The sequence below is a fragment of the Zeus faber genome, assembly GCF_960531495.2.
Source record: "Zeus faber genome assembly, chromosome: 12".
Classification (NCBI taxonomy): domain Eukaryota; kingdom Metazoa; phylum Chordata; class Actinopteri; order Zeiformes; family Zeidae; genus Zeus; species Zeus faber.
The window spans coordinates 21,822,167-21,837,166 of NC_137196.1; the positions used below are offsets into that span (position 1 = coordinate 21,822,167).

At 45.8% G+C, this 15,000-nt stretch overlaps 1 protein-coding gene across 1 annotated transcript in view; it reads right to left on the bottom strand.

The window, feature by feature from the left end:
* Nucleotides 1–5,863: 5,863 nt before the first annotated feature.
* The window catches only part of ephb3a (eph receptor B3a), a 34,844-nt gene continuing 25,707 nt past the window's right edge, over nt 5,864–15,000 (bottom strand). Inside the window, exons 13-15 of the mRNA XM_080011133.1 lie at nt 14,678–14,827; nt 13,273–13,466; nt 5,864–6,482 (exon numbers count right to left, since the gene is read on the bottom strand). Of these exons, the coding sequence (XP_079867259.1) occupies nt 6,374–6,482; nt 13,273–13,466; nt 14,678–14,827 (453 nt within the window). The 3' untranslated portion in view covers nt 5,864–6,373. The remainder of the gene's footprint in view (nt 6,483–13,272; nt 13,467–14,677; nt 14,828–15,000) is intronic.

Sequence of the window (15,000 nt, forward strand, 5' to 3'; positions counted from 1 at the left end):
TGTGTGTGTGTGTGAGTGTGTGTGTGTGTGTGTGTGTGTGTGTGTGTGTGCGCGCGTATGGTTTTCAAAGGAAAGCACACCTGAATACGCCGCCCAGATGTGATGTGAGACATTTTGGGATGAGGACGCTAAGCGCTCGGCATCGTCATCCACCCAAAAGTACTTTGAAGCGGTTTAAAAAAAAAAAAAAAAAAAAAAAAAAAAGTCAAATCTCCCGATTTCCTCTCACGATTCGAAAATGTCAAACTGGTGTTTTTAAATCCGCGTAATCCCAACTAATCTTGATTTAAAAGATTTTTCTAGACTCTATAAACCACCTATGCGTGTGTGTGTGTGTGTATGTGCGTGTGTTTGTTTCTTTGTGTGCGTGCGTGCATGCGTGTGTGTATGCATGTGTGTGTGTGTGTGCATGTGTGAGTGTGCGTGCGTGCGTGTGTGCGTGCGTGCGTGTGGGCATGTGCGTGTGTGCGTGCGTGCGTGCGTGCGTGTGTGTGTGTGTGCATGTGCGTGTGCATGTGTGTGTGTGTGTGTGTGCGTGTGTGTGTGTGTGTGTGTGTGCGTGCCTGCTTGCGTGCGTGCGTGTGTGTGTGCGTGTGTGTGTGTGTGTGTGTGTGTGTGTGCGTGTGTGTGCGTGTGTGTGTTTGTGTCTGTGTGTGGCTTCAGTTACAGTTTTAATTAAATGCGAGCAAATTACTTGGGGGAATATGAAGTATTTTCCATGAGGGGATGTTTCGCGACTCGTCGTTTATCTCCATCACCGCGCAGGAAACCGGCGGAAAAGATTATTCCGCTTCTGGAGACGGGCGGTGCCTGCCTTGCGCTCCCAAAAGAGGGTCAGGGAGTAACGGATTATCTTCAACGGGATTACAGTAATCTGGTTCAGGAACGATAATGTCATGTTAATGTAATCCGGTAATTGGGATTATAAAAACACGGAAAACGGCGCTTAATGGTTTCTTCAGGACCAAAATCTGATCAAGGAAATAATCACAAATGTGGTCAGAGTTCGGTCCGTTACTCCAAAAAATTGAATGTATTACTCATTACTCTTTTCAAAAGTAATACATTTACTTTATTATCACTCCCTGCCAACAGTCCTTTTTTACCGTCGTTTGGCCTCGTGGTGTATTTCTGCTTCACCGCACGCCAACGACACACGCGTGCCGCAAACCCCGGCGGCAGAGCCGCTCTGCGGCAACCCACACCGCAACGCTTTACGGCATCTGCGCAAGGGAGCAGGGGCCCAAGGGGAAAGGACTCCCCCGCATCACAACGGGGCTCGCTGTATGTGAAGGCGAGGGCCCTGGCCGCCGCCCGGGCCGAGCGGCTTTTTGTTTTGCCGGCCGTGTTTTCAGTGAATGTAGAAGACGCAGGTCCGCATCGGTACAACTTCATTGGACCTCGGCAAAAAAAGCCTCCGAGCGGCTCCTTTCAGCCGCCTTTTGAATGCAAATTCCGGTTTTTCAGATTCCAACCGTCCGATCGCGACTATTAGGCTTCACATTAATGGATGTAAATCCAATTACGAACATAACGTGATCAGCCCACCCCTAGTACTGAGTTATTTTTATTTTGGGGTAACACTAATTTTATTACTGAAATTTTATTAGTAATTCGTCACACTACTCGTTACTGGGAAAAAGTAATATTATTAATGTTACTGCCCGACAATGGATGTGATCCTTACTAATGGAGTGCGAAGTGAAGACAGTGCTTTTTCAACCTCACTGACTCAAACAGGAGATCTTTTTGCTCCGGGGAAGATGACTATTGTCTCCTCCGTCTCATTATCTTTGATCATTACAATAGAACAATTAAAGTGTCTCCACGACCAAGCAAAGCCAAAGCAATTCCACGTCATTTGGAATAAATACGATCCGCGCCTCGCTTTGTAACGCACCGATAACGATCTTCCAGTCAGAAGTTTGGGTGATTCACGCGGCTTTTTAATCAAAACCCCCGTTGAAAAAGGCGAGAGTTTTTCAAAAGAGAAATGAAGCTCTCATTATTGTAGATCACGGCAGCCGGATGCATTGTGCTCTTACGCATTTAAAATACATCTATGACACTGCGCCGCATAAAATGGGATGTTTAATGAGTTTCGCGGGAGTGATCTTTATTTTTTTTTATCTTGTTTGTACAATAATTTGAGGTTATGTGAGGAAAGAAAACCCTCTGTGTGATTATTTATTTAATTACATTTTTTTGCCAGGGGGTAGAATGTTTGAAAAAAAAAAGGCTTTGGGTGAGGAAAAAATAAATAGTATTAAATAGTAAGAGTAAAAATAATGATTATAAATAAATAAATATATATACATGTGTATATGTTTAATATTTTTTTTAATAGAATTCACACATAATTTCATCAAGCTATATATGAATATATGCATTTTTACCCCCATTTTTTCTTAGCAAAACCAAAAAAAATCAAGGTTTGTATCGTTTCCGAGCCCGCTCAGCCAGATACGGCGATGGACAAAGCCACAGAAACGCTCCTTTTCCGTTTCCCCTCTCACTCTCGGCAGATTGAGACAGGGGTCTCGGCGTACGGTCGCCCCGTCCCCATTGATCGGGCGGCACACAGGCAGCACTACAGCCGCAACCAGCAGCAAAATCGGCGCTCTGTTAAAAGGCTTTGATGCGTGGCGGGGCCCCCGTGCCAAGCCTTCCAGCTCCAGATCTGCCGGCTTGCAGATCCACTGTAATTGGAGGCATTAAACTTGCTTTGGACAGGATGGAGAACGAGTGCTTTGAGCTTGTAAAGGAACTGGCTGCTGCATTCAGGAGGGCTGCACAAGTAGACACAGCTAAATCTGACAAATCACTGCCAAGCCGCCAGATTTCACTGAGGGCATGCATACGCTCTGGCTTTAGTGAACGCGTGTGTGTGTGCGTGTGTGTGCGTGCGCGTGTGTTTACGCATGTAAATTTTGTTTTTTTTTCTCTCCCCCCCTGTGTCCTGTCTTGGCCGGTGTCGGAGTGTGATTATATTGGAGAGCAGCAGCCTCACCGTTGATAATCGGGGAGTAATCATAGGGATCATTGTGGCGACGGAGGGATTTGGCGTTAGACCGCCGAGCGTCTGGACAGGGTGAGAAAGCGGCCGAAAAAAACATAAAAGAAGAAAAAGAAAGAGGAAAAAAACACGGCGACACATCTCACCGTGACGTCCTCGCTAGAAATCGTCGGCCTGAGCTGTCACGGTCACCCAGTGGTCGACATCGTGATGACAAGATGTTTGTTTTTTTTCCTGGAGCTTCGCGGCCGTTTTAAATTCCGGTCACTAGGCGGGAGTGAAGTGGACCTCCGTTGGGGAAGGGTTTGAGCCGCTTTCTACCTGATATAAAGAAACCGCCTTCTACCCTTGTGGCGTCATTGTTTTTTTTTTCCCGTGAGTTTGCCTAGTCTGGTTTCTCTTTGTGGCTAGTTTTGTGCATTTAAGCTATTATTTTTAGACAGTACTTTGTTACTGACTGTTTGTTATTGCCGAGAGCGATGCACCGATCCTGACCACAACAAATTTGAACCGCTTCCGATCCCTGATACCGAGACGTCCACATCCAATCCGAAGGGTGTGAAAAGGCGTCGGACTCCGGGTCCCTCCGGTGCCTCTGGTGCCTCCGCGTCGGTGGACGTTGAACCTCCAACGCCAACGGCGCGCAACCATTAGGGGCGACCTTCTGGTTTCCTCCCACGCTTCCCAGAGGAGCGTTTTTTGTTTCAGTTTTTTTCTTGGTGGTTTCGTCTGGTCCGGATGGAAAGGAGGCCGAGAGATGTCTTTTCACTGACACCATGGGCTACTTCAGCATCGTCTGGTCCCCCCTCCTTCGGCTCAGACGAACCGAAAAACCCCGAAGCAAGGCCGCCGCCGCCGCCGCCGCCCCCGCCGCCGCCGCCCCCGCCGTGCCTCCTCGCGTCCCACTGGATTTAAACCAAAACGACATCAGCGTTTGGTGCTGATCCAGATCCTCTTTGCGCGCCCCCCCCCCCCGGAGCTCCTCCGTGCAGCAGCCCCGGTGCCGAGCCACTAATTGGCCGGCGCCGCGGATCACATTCCCATTAATCTCTTAATCTAATGAGTCCGCCCTGTGATATTCTCACCGACATAGCGCGCCCGCGCAAAGATATTCCCTCTGTTTTTTTTTTTGTTTTAGTCGTTTTTTTTTTGTTTTTTTTATCCCCCGGACAGACCCCGAAAAGACCCGGAAACTCAGCCTCGTAAACTCCGAGCGAAATCAAAGAGAATACCAGATCGCTGTTTAATAATTTATTTGCATATGATTATCGTAAAAATACCGAAGGAGGAATGATTATTTTTGTTCTAGTTTTTCTCTTCCTTTTTATTACAACCGAATACACCTTTAATTGCACAGGAGAAAAAACAAAACAAAAAAAAAAAAGAAATTTGCCCTGACAGACACACGTTTTCTTCTTTCACTGTGGCTTCTTTTTCTTCTTCTTCTTCTTCTTCTTCTTTTTCTTCTTCTTCTCCCCCCCCAGCTATGTGACGCTCGGTGAAATGGGAGTTTTCTTCACGTTTGTTTGCCTCGTCGACGTTAAACAAACAAAGGAAGCGCACGTGGAGGTGGGAAACGAGGCCAAAGCCGACTCAGACGGGTTGCGAGCGCTCGGGGCGAGGATCTAACACCAATATATTTTACATAAACAGTCTATTGATTTGGAATACAAGCCAGTGGAAAATAACCTTATGAGGGGTTTTAAAAAAAAAATTTTTATTATTATTATTAAAAAAAATGTTTTTTTACTATATTAATGCTCCTTCTTTGTAGGTCGGGTTAATATTAAGGTCACAGAGCTATCATCTCGATGCCGAGCGCTCTTATTCCCCGATGATCTGCGACGCGTTTGGCAAAGTAAATGTTACAACACGGCGACACCGGATAACGCGGCTCGTGGCTTTTCCCCGAATCAAGTCCTCTCAACATTTTTTTTACTCGTTCCTCTTTGTGCAGCTCGTCGATGTGTGTGTGTGTGTGTGTGTGTGTGTGTGTGTGTGTGTGTGTGTGTGTGTGTGTGTGTGTGTGTGTGTGTGTGTGTGTGTGTGTGTGTGTGTGTGTGTGTGTGTGTGTGTGTGCGCGTCGATGGGGGGGGGGTGGCAAGCCAGAAAAACCAAACAAAACAAGCTTCATAGTTAAAAAGATAAAACCTGTAGAAAAAAAAAGCACAGAATACTGTTTTGTTCCCGCGTTAATAACTTAGCATTCAAAACAATGCATATATGAATAGAATAAAATAAGACATAAAAAATATGGATATGAAATTCCGTACAGCGAACGCCACCCAATGTTGTGCCGTGTTTAAATCTCTCTCTCTCGTTTTTTATTTTTGTTTCGTTTTTTTTTTAGTTTGAATTGTTTTGTTTTTTCTTTCAGTCTCAGTTTGATTCTTTTTGACGCGTCCCGCACAGCGTCCCACTGGGCTCCACCTCCGAGCCAGTGGAAGCGGAGGGATCACGTGAACATACTCATTTTTACACAACGGTGACATTTAAAAATCTCCCTCATCCACGTGGAAGACAACATTTACGAGAGAGAGAGAGAGAGAGAGAGAGAGAGAGAGAGAGAGAGAGAGAGAGAGAGGACGCTGAAAAAAAAAGCAGCTCATCTTGGGAAGAAAGAGCTTCGGGGGCGACTTCTCTCTCCGAGTCTTTTAATGTTTTTTTTTTTATATTCTTTTTGTCTTCTTGGCACTGATATATGGTCTCGTCCTGTACACTGAGGTCTGTCGCACCGGGTGACCTCTGACCTCTGACCCCACAGTATGTTCGGGCGAGGTGAGATGGGGAGTGTGTGTGTGTGTGGGGGGGGGGGGGGCGTAGTATAGCGCTGAAAAAAAGGGAGGGAGGGAGGGAGGAAGCACGTCCCAAGACCAGCGGAAAAAAACACATGCAGTCATGCAAACACAACCTGGAAGGAGGAAGACGAGGAAGAGGAAGAGGAGGAGGAGGAAGAGGGGGAGGGGTTTCAGAATTTTTCACAAATCCACTGCTGTCGAATAATGAACACACGCTGTCGTAAAGGTAAAGTTGTGATTTGGCGTTTTGACGTTAGATCACCGTGCACTCGTTGTCGCACGAAACACCCGGCGACGCTCCAGCTCTGCTGCAGGAAAGAAATCCACTTCTCCTTCCTTTCTTTTTCTTTTCTTTTCTTATTCGAATATTATTCTTTCTTTTTTTGTACACCAGCCTGTCCACGCGAAGAGTTTCTAGGTAGTTTTTTTTTTTTTCCCCTCTCGAGCTATGCCTCCGTCTCTGGACGCTCCTGGGGGCTCCTTCGTGGATTTTATCCTTCCAGTTTTGTTTTTTTGTTGTTTTTCTTCTCTCCCGTAGCTGCGTCGCTGCGCCGCCCGCTCACACCCTGATGGGCAGAGTTTGGCTCATCTGCTGCCGCACGATCTCCTGCTCGCTGTCCAGACTCTTCCTGTGGCCGGGCAGCGTCCCCCCGACCCGCAGCAGGTCCCTGAGACGCAGAGGAAATATTCATAATAATAATAATAATAATAATAATAATAATAACAATAATAGTAATTAATCATGATAATAAATCATAATAAAAATATCAATAATAATAATAATAAAACATGTACATAACATATACATATACATATGTACATATACATATTATTATTATTAATATTATTATTATTATTATTATTATTATTATTATTAATAATAATAATAATAATAACAATAATAACAACAACAACAACAACAACAACAATAATAGTAATAATAATAATAATAATAATAAATCATAATAAAATATCAATTATAATAATAGTCATAATAATAAATATGAATATTAATAATCATAATTAATAACACTCCCACTTTCTTTCCCCTAAACCCCCCTTGGCGTCCACCTCCACCGCTGGCTTTAAGTCCGCAGCCAGCTTTGACACAATCGTCACAGTTACGACCCCCCTCCCCCCAGGATGCAATCAGAATCATCCTCTGTCTCCCCAGCCTAAAAAAAACACAGCACGTCCAGTGATTTGTGTACAAAATACAGCCAGCTCTAACTGCTCCTGCTGGGACCAGGCTGCAAGGCTCATGGCACTCATGACTCTTCCCAGGACAAGCCCCCCAGCCCCGTCTGATGGTGCTAAGGTCCTCAACTTCTCCCTTGATAAGTAAGATAAAAAAGAACGATGAATCTGCCGAGAAACAGGAAGCACCTGACCGACGCACCATTTTTTTTTTATAAAATTTTGCTTCCAAGCCCAGTGCAGTTAATGCTTTTAACGCACTAAGTCGGTCTCAGGGAGCCACTCTCGGGCACATCTCTGATCCCACCCCCGTACGAGCGAAAAACCGACGCGTCCGTCCGCCTCTTTATTTAAAAAACACCGACTGACAAAACCGCAGATTAAAGCGACCCCTTTAGTTCCTGTTAACAGGCCACGCTCTTGACTCTTGTCATCTCCGAGGGGTCTGAACACATCCCGTGCCTTTTTTTTGAGAGTGCCGCCTCCGTGGCACGCACGCCTTCAAACAGAGGCGATATCGCAAAACGATATCTCGCCGAGAACACCGGCGAGATATTTATTCAGGCTCTCTCTCTTTCCGCACCGGCCCCCTCTCGGGGTCTCAGTCGATGAGCTTGAAGGATCATTTCGACCCTAAAATGACAAACGTTATTGACGCCGTTGCCTGGTAAGAAAAGACCTCGACGGGGAAGAGCCGGGACGGGTACAGGAGACGCGCCGGTCCCCGAGTCCACTAAAAACCAGATCAGATCAGCGCGGCACAATTTGATCCCATCAACCATAAAAGCTCGGAGGACACGATACGACATCTTAAATCATCCCCCTGCTGCCTTGCTATTCTGCCAACAGGCATTTTCAAAAAATTGTTTCAAATCGCACGGCCTCAGATCTTCCACACGTCAACACGTCTCTTCTTTCGGGGTTTCTTCCTTGCGGGCCCTGAAAACCGCCGTCGGCGAGCCGCCCTTAAATAAAAGAACAATCCAGGCACCTCGCTAATGAACAATCACAGGCCTGTATCAAACCTCCCTTTTTTTCAGTAAAATCATTGGTAAAAAAAGCTATTCTTCAACCGCTGAACAACTTCTCGGCACCACACAACAGTTTTGACGTCTTGCAGTCAGGATGGACCACACCACAGCACCGAGACCGCTCCTGTTGAGGTCTTCAGCGACATCCATCTGAACGTCAGCCGTAGTATTATTACTGGATCTTGGTGCCGCATTTGACACGGTCGACCACAACATATTACTGGAAAACTGGGTGGGACCTTCTGGCACGGTGCTAAACTGGTTTGAATCCTGCTTAAAGGACAGGGACTACTTTGCGTCCATAGGTAATTACACTTCTGAGCGGACAAAAATGACGAGCGGAGTTCCCCAAGGCTCCGTCCCGGGGCCTCCACTGTATAACATCTACACGCTCCCACTGGCTCCGATTATGCAAAACAACAAAATATGTTACCATAATTACGCAGACGACACACACATTTACATAACCACATAACCAGGGGACCATGGTCCAATACAATCACCGAGGAAGCGCATTGAACAAATCAAGGATTGGACGTGCCGGAATTTTCTCCAATCAAACAAAACTGAAGTCATTGTTTTTTGGAGCCAAGGAAGAACGACTAAAAGTCAGCGCTCAGCTTCAATCCTTCAAACCACGCCAGAAATCTCAATGGCCACATTAAAACAATTACACAGTCAGCCTACTATCACCTTGAGAATATATGAAGGATTAAAGGACTTAGCTCTCAGAACAATTTGGAAAAACTTGTCTGTGCATTTATCTAGACTAGTCTACTCTACCAGTGACACTGAGACCAAGAAAGGCGATCATATCCCTCCAGTTGTCAGATCTTTGCACTGGCTTCCTGTACCTCAAAGAATTAATTTCAAGATACTGCTGTTGGTTTGTAAAGCACTGAATGGTTTAGGGCCAAAATACATTTCTGATCTTCTGCTCCGTTATGAGCCATCCAGACCCCTCAGGTCGTCTGAGACAGGTCTGCTTTCTGTCCCCAGAGTGAAAACTAAACATGGAGAAGCAGCGTTCAGTTTTTATGCACCACATATCTGGAACAAACTCCCAGGAAACTACAGGTCTGCTGCAATGCTCAATTCTTTTAAATCAAGGCTAAAGACCATTCTGTTTGCCGCTGTCTTTCACGAAACCAAATTTGCGGCTTTTGATTCATTTATTGGAGCTTTTATGACTTGATTTTCTGCATTTTATGTATTTTATTTTTTTACTTTATGCATTCTATTCTCATTTTTTTTTTTATCTTATTTTTATCAAGTGGGTTTCCATTTGAACCCTTCAATAATGTCCTTTTTTTTCTTTTGCACTTTGTCTTAATGCTTTTGATGTTTTATGTAAAGTACTTTGAATTGTCTTGTTGTTGAAATGTGCTATATAAACAAACTTGCCTTGCCTAACAAAAAACAACTAAATAAACAAATCACAATAATAACAATTATAATAAATGAAATAAATAATAAATCACAATAATACTACTTCTAATAATAATAATAATAATAATAATAATAATAATATCAACAACAACAACAACAACAAAAATAATAATAATAATAATAATAACAATAATAACAATAAATAATAATAATAATAATAATAATAATAATAATAATAATAATAATAATAATAATAATAATAATAATACAGATTTAAACAAAGCACAGTAATCCGTATAATTCACTCTCAAGACATAATGAATGGGTCATTTGACTTCAAAAAGTAAGAAAGTTCATTTACGCTTTCAAATTTTCCGTTTTGTCAACACATTTCTAAAATGTGTGTAAGATTATCATTTTAGGTTTTTCGAGATTAATCCTTTTTTTCCTGAACCAGCGAGTGAGAATGTCTAGATCATGAAATACCAAGGGTTATTTTAAAGGTTATATAAAGTAGTCTATGGTGGAATATAAAACTTTCACTGTTTTTTAAATCACAAACCCCTGTGAACTCTGTAAACTGAAAGCCACCAAGTTTTCGTTCCCGGACCAGGATCTGGGCCTCTGAACTCGATTGATTGAGCGCTGGACAAAAAAAAGCTGCCGATGGTGAAGTGAATGTAAAACCATGTTACTCGGCCACTAATGCACTGTGAGCGATCGTCAAGAAAGAAATTCAAATTCTACTTACAAAAAAAATCAAATGACGGAAACTAGCTCTTGTGTTGCAAGATCATAATTGCAAGGCTGCCCTTGTTCATCTAATGCATCAGATCCAGCCATAGTTGCAGCTCTGCATTCATCCGAACGAGCTCAAGTTTCCCTCTGAAAGTGAGAACTATTAGCAGTGATGAGAGGTTGGGCTCTTTTTTGAGATTCAGTTCTTGACCCGACACGATGTAAAGAATTGTTCAATCACCCGACTTTTGGTTCGTTCGGTTCAGGTGGTGTAACGCGCGGGGAAGCCGGGGAGGACTCCTCGAAGCGAAGAACGAAAAGTCATACTGTAGAAGTCGGAATCGGCCCCGAGCTGGAATTCTCCCAAGATTCATTTAATTCTGTCAAAAATATGGATTTTGCTGGAATGCAAAGTGTGAAACGGTCACATTCGATACAAATGATGGAAAACGCCTGGGCCTGTTTTTGGCTTGGTCTTCAATTAAGTGCTTGGTAATTATTGTTTGTGAGTTCAAGATTTTCTTGCTCGCCCACTCTTTTCCCGGAGTGACTCCTTTAGTCCTTTCAAAGATCTGTTCATGAACGAATTGTTTGCGAATCGTGCATCGCTTACTATTTGTAGGCGGACGAGGCCATAATAATAAGCACAGTGCAGTGGGGATATTCCATTGTAAAAGGTGTGCTGCGGCAGATCGGTTGTCAAGGTTGCTTAACACTGGGCTACAGCGTCCATTGTATTTTGTAGGTATTGTATTTTTTTTTTTTAATAAAAAGCGGAGTTGAATCAGTGCACGTGCCTGAGCGTACTCTGTTTTTCGGGGGGGGGGGGGGGCGGCGTCCTTGTCCCCTAGGCCCTCACGGCTGAAGATGCTTTCCCTGATATTCCGGCGGCTCATATCCGCTCGCTTCGCCCCGCAATCTGCCTCGGCATCGCCGGGCGTCCGGCCGCACTTGAGCGGGCGGTGACGCCGGCGGTACTTGTCCTCGGAGCCGCAGGTCCGTGCGCGGGCGGCGCCGGCCCCGCTCTCTAAATCACTTTCTGACGACGGGCCTCTCCCTTCCCCCGTCCTCCCCCGCCGACCCCGTCGCTCCCTCGCTGTCGCATACTGATGAGGCCGTAAATTAATCGCTGGCATGTCAGCGACATCCGGGGGTACACAGACACACACACACACACACACACACACAAACATACGCTCGCACACCAAAATGCAACATCCTCTCCCATTGTCCCGTCACAGCGTTGGGCCGCCCTCCCCGATGCATTAAAAAGCTCATTAGCAACCTAATTAAACACATTCCTCTCCTTTAGCTTCTCCTCAATCTCCCCTATTACTCACACTCCATCACCCCCTGCTTTTCCACATCAGCAGCGCCGGTCGCTGTCTGTCCTATTACCTACGTTCAGCATCCAGCCGAGTGTGAGGGGAATTAAACCTAGGTCAGCCATTACATTTCCACACACAATTAGCTTCGCTGAGCCCAAATCCTGGCACAGGGATCGCCCCGGGGCCGTGGTGTTATAGCCAAGCTGTGAGCGGCTGGCAGAGCACCGCCATACTATTTGCATGAATTCTGCTTTTTTTTTTTTGTTTTTGTTTTTGTTTTTTTTCACTGGGAAATAGGAAGCGCCTCTCGCTCGGAGAGAGAGAGAGAGAGAGAGAGAGAGAGAGAGAGAGAGAGAGAGAGAGAGAGACAGGCTCCGGCTCGTGCGCTCGATTCATTATACATCGCTCGAGAGCCGGGGATCTCGCCGCGAACCCCAAAGCCGCGCTCTTATTCCTGACGGCGTGCCAGGAAGAGGAAAATCCAGAACAAACAGGGCTGTAGGAATAGCCGACGTAAGCATACGGCGGCTGGAACCACAGTTTGAATCATTGAGGTTATTGTCACTGAGGGACCGTCTGGAGCCACCAAGCACCTCCAGGGTTCACTCCAGGGTCAAGGAACTTATATACTCGTACTTATCTTAATCTTATCTTATCATATCGCGTGTTTTCCAGGGGAGAGGAGAGCAGCAATATTTCTACCCGTATTTTTCCGATAAATAGGCACCGTGAGCAACGTGTGGGAATCCGCAAACTGATAAAACAGCCCACCTCACACGACAGTAGGTGGACGGGGGTTGAGCGTGAGAGACCGAGATTCCAATTCCGCCGTGCTGCGGTTCACCGTCGTTCCAAAGTTCCCAACGACCAAAAGAAAAAAAAGAAAATTAAATAAACACTTCCTGCTCGCGTTTTCAGCGGTGACCAGAACCCCCAGAATGCCAAACTCGTAGAACCGCCTTGGTATCGCTCCGGAACCCAACAATCACCAATTTTGGAGCTCACGCCGGCTTTATACTGAATCCTCGTCCATTTAGGAAAGCGGAAACCGCGTGCGGAACGCTCTGCGGTTTGATGTTTCGCATCCGACACTCAACTGGAAACCGCCGTTGCCGATTATCATGCTTGAGTTATTGCAAATGTGCTGAACACTACACAGACAGTGTACAACCACACACGTAAAGACAATTTGCCTAATTTATTCTGTGCATAGAATCACAGTTGTATATTCTGCATATTTTTTATATATTTGGCTGTTTCTGTTATGTTTCTGTTCCATATTTTTTTGGCAATTAGTGTGTTATTTGGCTTCTTTCATTTGTTATTTTTCAGACTTTTTTCTTAATTGTCTGTAAAGAAACTCACCCGTCCATCTCACCGTGACAAATTCCCCGTGAAAATGGGAGAAACTCATTCAGATTCTTAGCCCGAAAATAATGACTTTGTTACTGTTCATGTTGGGTATCACAGTATTCACTCCTGATAAGTCAACGTTTTTATATCCATGAATTGTGTCTATTTTTCATTTAGTTTGCGAACACCGTATAAAGGGAGCTTCAAAATCTCTCCCTATCGCACCGTTGCACTGGAGAAGATGCCAAGGGAGACCGAGCTACCAGTTCCTCTCTCACATTTTAAATGAGTGATGCAAACTTTACGACATTTAAGACACTTGCGCCAGGCGGATGCGTTGTCAGATCCGGTGTAAAGTCGGCTTCACTTAAGGAAAAAAAACAAAACGTCCTGAAGGGTGGGGGCGATTTGAAAACACTCACCCGGAGTAGCTGCTGGTCACCACCTTGAGGCTGGCGGCGTTGCGGAGCAGCTTGTCCAGCGTGCCCACGATGCGGCAGAACTTGGGCCTGAGGTTCCGCTCCTTCAGCCAGCACTCCAGCATCAGCTGGTGGAGCACCATGGGGCAGTCCATGGGCGGAGGCAGCCGGTAGTCCTGCTCCACCGCCGTCATCACCTGGCGATAGAGAGATTGATAGACGGACAGACAGACAGACAGGCAGGCAGGCAGGCAGGCAGGCAGGCAGGCAGAGAGACAGACAGACAGACAGACAGACAGAAAAAATTAACATTTTATTAGAGTTACAAAGCTTTCATCCGGCTATGGCTTTCAAGGAGAGGTCTTCAAGGCTCCAAAATTCAAACCTGAACCGGGGGGGTAAATTCGACCCTGGATACGATTGGAACCGACCAGTAAATAATAAAAAGAGTATAACAGAAGGGTTATAAACAGAACAGAACCGAGAATTATCTTTTAAATACCGTTTAAAAAAAAAAAAAAAAAACGGGATTTGGGGCGTTCATTTGTATTCTCTGCACCCCGAGAGGAACGCAGCCCGGGACGCGCTCGTCCTCAATTCCACAGGCACCGCCGTCAGGAATTCCTCTTATCTCCCCCTGTACCTACACTGACGATACGCCGCATTTGAATTCCTCACAATATGGGAAAATGTCTGTTTGGGGAACAATGGAGCGCCGCTGCGGAGCTCTCTTCTCTGGCGGCGGCTTGTTCCTTTTTTGATTTCCTCTGCCGCGTTTCCACCGCGCGGGTGTCTCGCTTTATAACTTGGGTTTGTTGACTCTGTTACTTATTGAACGGCGCTCGCACTACGGGGCCCTTTAGGGGCAATAAAAGTCCTCCACTTTGACGCCTTCGCCGCCGCGCCTCCACCGTGTGGGTTTTCTTTGTGGCTGCACGTGTAATATTGACTTAGCCTTTTTCTTTTTTCTTTTTTTTTTTTTTTTTAATTCAAATTTCTTTCCTTTATTGCTATCAGTGTTGTTATGCCCCGTTGAAAACATGATAGGGAGGAGCCGTTCCGTCGAGAGCGGAGAGGAGCTTTTTCTTGTTCCTGCTGCATTGTCTGTGGAGTGGAGATACCAGCTGCACAGCCAACAGGCCACCAAATGGCAAAAATAACCCAACAAAAATAAAAACAACACTTTTGCAATTATCGCTTCTGTGTCTGCCGGTGGGAGTCTGTGAAGGTCAGAGATTTAGGAGGACGGGGTGGAGGAGGCTGGGGGATTGTAAATAAGGCGGTAACAACTAGCGCACTGCCAGAGATAAGGATGGAGGAGCATCACAAAACCTTCAGATAGCTGAGGTCCGCGCACCGCGCACGCGTGCGTGGGCCTTATGTCTGTCCCTCCGGAGCCGTGACTTACGTCCTGGTTGCTCATGTCCCAGTAGGGTCTCTCGCCGTAGGACACCACCTCCCACATGACGATGCCGTAGCTCCACACGTCGCTGGCGGAGGTGAACTTCCTGAAGGCGATGGCCTCCGGGGCCGTCCACCGGATGGGGATCTTCCCTCCCTGCACGGGGCCAACAGAGGGAGGGAGGAGAGGGGTGAGCTGCAGACTCATTACAACCGTACACGCACGCACACACGCACGCACACACACACACACACACACACACACACACAGTTGGAATTACACACACCAGCAGGGCATATGCACTCACACACACTCACACACACACACAC